The sequence below is a fragment of the Otolemur garnettii genome, unplaced genomic scaffold, assembly GCF_000181295.1.
Source record: "Otolemur garnettii isolate 467f Iridium unplaced genomic scaffold, OtoGar3 scaffold00007, whole genome shotgun sequence".
Classification (NCBI taxonomy): domain Eukaryota; kingdom Metazoa; phylum Chordata; class Mammalia; order Primates; family Galagidae; genus Otolemur; species Otolemur garnettii.
In genome coordinates, this window is record NW_003852402.1 from 856,467 (window position 1) to 863,029 (window position 6,563).

Consider the following 6,563-nt stretch of genomic DNA (forward strand, 5'->3'; position numbering starts at 1 on the left):
CCAGGCTGGGTTCAAACCCACCAGCCTTGGTGTATGTGGCTGATGCCTGCCCACTGAGCTATAGGTGCTGCCCAGTTTTTCTATTTTTAATAGAGACAGGGTCTTGTTCTTGCTCAGGCTGGTCTCAAACTCCTGAGCTCAGGCGATCCACCCACTGTGGCCTCCCAGTGCTTATCTAAAATTATTAAAGCCCTTTTTTCCCTTTCTCCCCCACCCTTTCCCTACCACTACCATATCAAATAGGATTCCTGTTTCTTCTCATCTACAGATTTTCCTTCACATGTTATTTATTTATTTATTTTTTTGAGGCAAAGTCTTACTATATCCTGGACTAGAGGGAAATGGTGTGATCACAGCTCACTGCAACCTCCCAAGCTCAAGGGCTCCTCTTGCCTCAGCCTCCCAGGTAGCTGGGACTACAGGCACCTGCCACCATGTGTAGCTAATGTTTCTATTTTTCGTAGAGGCAGAGGTCTCACCCTTTCTCAGGCTGGTCTTGAACTTCTGGCCTCAAGCGTTCTTCCTACCCTGGCCTCCCAAAGTGCTGGGATTGTAGTGTGAGCCACCATGCCCAGTGTGTGTGTTTGCATTTTGAGATGGGGTCTTACTCTGTCACCCAAGCTGGAGTGCAGCAGTAGGATGATGGCTACTGTAACCCTGAACTCCTGGGGTCAAGTGATCCTCCTGCCTTAGCCTCTGGAGTAGCTGGTGATTTTCCTTAAATTGTTAATTCCTTATTTGCTATTGTTGGAAAGTACAGACTTCTTAACTTTCTGTCTAATCAAAAGGTAGTTTTAACAAATAGTAAGCACCATGATTCTCTCTGCCTTTGCTTCTGCCCCTTCTGGTTTTGATTGAAGAAAATCAAATGCATTTCAGAAGAATCCAGAAACAAGAACTTGCCATCTCCCTCCCTAGATCTTCCATGTGTAGCAGCTAGACACTGTCATGGTTTTTCAGGAAACTCGAGGCCGTTGGTTCCTTGAGATTGTCCTGGTGGTGTCTGGGTGACCAATTGCAGGCTCTGCTGAGGATACAATCAGGTTCATGGCCAGCGTGGTGCCACCTTACGCTGTCCTGCCACTGTCCTCCCTGTGCACCCAGCTCACCAGCCCCTACCTCAAAGCCTCTTGTCCCATCTCTTTGTCCAGTTTCATGGAGCTGCACGTGGGACTCTCCTGCAGGATTTCAGCTTCTCAAGGGCAGGGGCTGCTTGACACTTGCCACCACCTGGGGCAGCCATGGCCTGGCTAGACTCAGGGTTCTACAACTGAAGTCTTCCCAGAAAAGTATTCACAGACCTTAAAGTGCAAGATAGCTGGTTAAAATATGAAGGGTTCTCAAGCATGATTTTTCTTTTAACTTTCCATTTTGACATGTTTTCAGATTTATAGGACTTAATGACAGTAATGCAGAGAATTCCTGCTTACCCTTTACCCAGATCTCCCAAATCTGATTTTTGAAACTTAGGGATGTATATTTTCTTTCTTTCAAAACGCTTAGAGTGGCAGTCTTCCCAGTTGTCCTGCGCTGCTGGTTCTGTGAAGGCACATGAAGTTCAAAGCCCTAAATGGCTGGGAAGAGGTCGTCAGGCAAGCGGCTCCTGCTGCTGGGGCTGCTCGTGGCTGTAGCCACTGTCCACTTGGTCACCTGTCCCTACACCAAAGTGGAGGAAAGCTTCAACCTGCAGGCCACCCATGACCTGCTCTACCACCGGCTGGATGTGGAGAAGGTGAGGCCGCTGCTGCCTTTGGCCAAAAAGCCCATGATCCAACTCCTGAGGACCTCTTTGTACTGAACTACCCTTCTCTTTGCAGTATGACCATCATGAATTCCCCGGAGTTGTCCCCAGGACATTCCTCGGACCATTGTTGATGGCAGCATTCTCTGGCCCTGTGGTTTATGTGCTTTCACTGTTAGAAGTATCTAAGTTTTACTCTCAGCTAATAGGTAAGGAGGTCTTCAAAAAAGGCAGATAAAATGCAGAATTGCGGTATCTGATGATCTCAGTCATCTTTCTGTGACAGTCTTGTCTGCCTATGAAGACTTTAGCATGGTGGGTCTGACCTGGGACACGTGAGTGAGCCCCTCGGTGCTTCCATATTCCTAGCTGTGAAATGCAGGGTTACAATGAATTCCTCCCCAGGGCTGGGTAGGAGGAAGGAAACATGCCGGTGAGGCACCTTCTGTGGTGCTTACATTGCTAGAGCCACTGAGGAGCCACCTCAACCCATCACCCTGGAGAGCCCTGTGTGATTACACAGTCCTTCATCTTTGCAGAAGGAGCACATTTGTATCGGGGAACATAACAAACAGAAATCTTATGTTCCCAGAGGTTGCCGCTACTAGGCCTGTGTGCAGATCCTTTTGGGTCACGTCCATGTGAGTACTTTTTTTCTGAGACAGAGTCTCACTCTATCCCCTAGGTAGAGTTCTGTGGCATCAGCCCAGCTCACAGCAACTTCAAACTCCTGGGCTGAAGAGATCCTCCTGCCTCAGCTTCCCTAGTAGCTGGGACCACAAGCAGCTGACACCTGGCTAATTTTTTTTTTCTATTTTTAATAGAGATGGGGTCTCACTCTTGCTCAGGCTAGTCTCAAACTCCTAAGCTCAAGGGATCCTCCTGCCTCAGTTCCCAGAGTGCTGGGATTATAGCTGTGAGCCACTATGCCTAGCCCATAGGAATACTTGAAAAAAAATTAGGACATTCTGTACATATTGTTCTGCAACCTGATTTTTTTTAGTCAACACTTTTTTGTTTTCGTAAAAAAATTTTTTTTTTTTTTTTTTTTTTTTGGAGATAAGAGTGTCACTGTTGTCACTGTTGCCCTTGGTAGAGTGCCATGACATCACAGTTCACAGTAACTTCAAACTCTTGGACTTAAGCTGTTCTCTTGCCTCAGTCTCCCAAGTAGCCAGGACTACAGGTGTCCACACAATGCCTGGCTATTTTTTTTTTTTTTTTTTGGTTGCAGTGGTCATTGTTGTTTAGCTGGCCTGGGCCAGGTTCAAACCTGCCAGTCTCAGTGTATGTGGCTGGTGCTGTAACCAATGTGCTATGGGTGCCAAGCCAAGTAAATTTTTATTATGTCTGATACTCAGATCATATTTAGATTTCCCCAGTGAGCCAAACTCATTCTTACAGCTATTTTGTCCACCCAGAATGCAGATGATGCCTCGTCAGACATGGACTTAAAGGAAATGAAAGGTGGAGCACTGTGCCAGAGTGCTGTGAACTGGCTTGGTGCCTGTAGCTCAAGTAGCTAAGACACCAGCCACATTCACCAGAGCTGGTGGGTTCAAATCCAGCCCAGGCCTGCCAAACAACAATGACAACTACGACCAAAAAATAGTCAGGCGTTGTGGTGGGTGCCTGTAATCCCAGCTACTTGGGAGGCTGAGGCAAGAGAATCACTTAAGCCCAGGAGTTGGGGGTTGCTGTGAGCTGTGATGCCATAGCACTCTACCCAGGGTGACAGCTTGAGGCTGTGTCTCAAAAAAAAAAAAAAAAAAAGAAGAATGCTGTGAACTACTTAAGAGGGCCAGGATGAGCATTCTAACACTAAAACTACAGAAACTGAATGAGACCCATTTATGGAGGTATTAAAAAATATCCTATATAAGATACTTACAGTTTGAATCAGCAGCATCTAGAAATGTCAGGAGTCCACGCTGGGTTTGTGTGGGGAATGGCAGGTCCGTCACTTGGAAGTCTGTTACCTTGTACATGGGAACTTCAAAGCCTCTTCTGGCCTCCTAGAAACATGGCAAGAACAGCCCAGAAGTTCATTTCCTTCCTATTTTTAGCCTTTCTTGCCAGCAGCTGATAGGCTGGCCCACTGAGGGTGGGTGATCTGCAGACACTGTCCTGGGTACCACGTCACCTCTTCCTGGGACAGCTGCCAGTGTGTGTCTTGCCCCTAGACACCTGCTTTCCCACCATATCCTGGCCTCCTCTTGGCTGCTGGTTAGATTAAGATTGAGTCAGGCCCTCAAAAACACTACCCCTTAGAGATGTCTCACCACCTGGTGGGGTCTCTGGTTTGGTGTTGGATAAGAAGGCCGCCTTTGTTGCCGGTCGCCCAGTTCTCCCTCCAGCCATTGGAGAGCAGCCCCCAGAGCCTGCAGGTCTGATGTTGCAGCTCCTGGCAGAAATGCTGGCACAGGCTCTGTTTTCAATATCAAGCACAGCTCCCTCTCGGGTGGTTTTGCCATCACCTGACTTCACCATTGCCAGTGACACTTTGAAAGACCATTCTGCTTCACCATCCACTGTGGGGTCACTTGTGGCTGTTTTCTTTGTTTAGTTAGAGGAGTCCTTGGACTTGGTGTGATTTTTGGACTCTGGACATTACAAAAAGAAGTGAGGCGACAGTTTGGGGCCACAGTGGCCACCATGTTCTGCTGGGCAACAGCCACACAGTTTCACCTCATGTTCTACTGTACGCGGACACTGCCCAACGTGCTGGCCCTGCCTGTGGGTACGTAGCTGCCTGGCTGTGCCTACACACTCAGCGTTGGGCCCCACCCTCAGCGGCCAGTGAGGGGCCCTCCCAGTTAGGGGCATGTTGCCTGAGGCAGCCACTCCCCACTGGGCTCCGCAGAAATGCTGACTCAGGCTGCCTGTGATGGGAAACTTGGGCTTTTTGATCTTGGCGTTTGGTTGGGATGAACTTTCCAGCAAGTGACATGAGGGGGGGGTGGGGTGGTGGTGTCTGCGTTAGCAGTTCCGAACAGTCGCCTATTTTCTGGAACGATGGCTACCACATCTGACAGTGCCCCTCCCTTGCTGTCTTGCAGTCCTGTTGGCCCTCGAAGCCTGGCTTCGGCACAGCTCGGCCCGCTTCATCTGGCTCTCTGCGTTTGCCATTGTCATCTTCAGGGCTGAGTTGGGCCTGCTGCTGGGTCTCCTGCTGCTGTTGATGCTTCATAGTGGGAAGGTCTCCGTGCCCAGCCTTCTCCGTCACGCCATCCCGGCTGGGGCCGTCTGTCTGGGTGAGTTAGCCTCATTGTAGCATTTTCTCACTGGTTTTTGTTTTGTCTTGTCCTACAGAGATGACAAGACATTTGAGAGTTTGCTTTTTTATATGAAATCAAGTTGCCTTAACTTTTAGCGGTGTCACAATGTCTTAGTCCAGGTCCACTTACACTGTCCATCTGTGGGTCTATATGACCCTGCCCTTGTGCCCTGGAGCCTTTGTCTGCCTGCCTGTCCTTTGGGCCTGGCTGAGGCTGGGGGAGGACAGAAGGGCAGGAGGATAGCTTAATAGCTTGTCCCCAGGCTCTAGGCTGAGGGGATGGGCTCCCGGAAGTGCCATCCCCAACCAGTGAGCTTTTCTGTGTGAAACTGACTCCTGGTTCCCATGGGACCTGCATGCTGCTCTGTAGGGACACTCACTGATGGCTGGTCCTCACTCAGCAGTGTCAGCATGAGCCTTTTAGAGGCCACGTTCACCACTGGGAGCCTCTTATTTTATTAGGACTGACGGTTGCTGTGGACTCCTATTTTTGGCGACAGCTTGTGTGGCCGGAGGGAAAGGTGCTTTGGTACAACACCATCCTGAATAAAAGTTCCAACTGGGGAGTATCCTTTAAGTGCCTCTGCCAGAGGCCAGCTGCTGTGGGAGCAGCTGCACTTCCAGCTGTGTGGCCCTGCTGTAGGATCAGGCCCAGAGTCCTCCATCTTGCCATACCCAGGAAATCCTGGGCCCCAGGCTGCGAGGTCCTGTGGCTCCCTTCTGCCAGTCCTGTGGAAGCATCACTCTCCTTGCAGTCCTAGCCTCTCTTGTAATCCTCAGGATAGTCTGCTTCTTAAAAACGTTTTATTATGGAAATTTCAAATATACACACAAGTAGAAAAAGCAGTGTAATGCATCTTCAAGGTATAGATCACTCATGATAATCTATAGTGACAAGATGAGGGAAAGGTGAAAACTTTCTGCAGCCCTGGGTGTGGGGCCTGCAGCTGCCTCCATTGCTGGAGTGCAGGTGCCTGGTCCCAGCCTTTGTGCCTGGAGGGGACAGCCCCATGTGACGAGAGCCCCAGTTGTGTCTGCCGCCTGTGCCATGGTCCCAGTGGCATCTTTTAGCACAGCTGTGCTTGGCGTTGTCTTAGCCTGATCCTGGATCCTGTCACCTGCCCATTTCCCTGCGGGTTGGCTCCTCAATCACTGATGTGCAGCTTCCTTAACCCCCACCTAAAGACCTCCCCACTCCTGTGGTACTTCTACTCAGCCCTGCCCCGTGGCCTGGGCTGCAGCCTTCTCTTTGTCCCCTTGGGCATGGTGGACAGAAGGACCCATGCGCTCCTTTTGGCGTCCCTGGGCTTTGTGGCTTTGTACTCCCTGCTCCCACACAAAGAGCTGCGGTTTGTCATCTATGCCTTCCCTGTGCTCAACATCGTGGCTGCCAGAGGCTGCTCACACGTGTGAGTGCTTTGTTCTCATGATGGTTATTTTTATAGTTTTCTTGGAAACAGGTTTATAATTTATAATGGGGAAAGTTTTTTTTTTTTTTTTTTGAGACAGAGCCTCAAGCTATCCCCCTGGGTAGAGTGCCATGGC

General features: G+C 49.7%; 1 protein-coding gene across 2 annotated transcripts in view; it reads left to right on the forward strand.

Annotated features, from left to right (window-relative positions):
• The first annotated feature begins 599 nt into the window (after window positions 1-599).
• ALG12 (ALG12, alpha-1,6-mannosyltransferase) overlaps window positions 600-6,563 on the forward strand; it is a 9,282-nt gene continuing 3,318 nt past the window's right edge. The window contains exons 1-6 of one of the 2 annotated variants that reach the window (XM_023509281.1): window positions 600-1,732; window positions 1,818-1,950; window positions 4,308-4,481; window positions 4,801-4,995; window positions 5,481-5,584; window positions 6,204-6,427. In XM_023509281.1, coding sequence (XP_023365049.1) covers window positions 1,571-1,732; window positions 1,818-1,950; window positions 4,308-4,481; window positions 4,801-4,995; window positions 5,481-5,584; window positions 6,204-6,427 — 992 coding nt within the window. In that variant the 5' untranslated portion in view covers window positions 600-1,570. The remainder of the gene's footprint in view (window positions 1,733-1,817; window positions 1,951-4,307; window positions 4,482-4,800; window positions 4,996-5,480; window positions 5,585-6,203; window positions 6,428-6,563) is intronic. The other variant, XM_023509280.1, reaches the window with a different exon arrangement.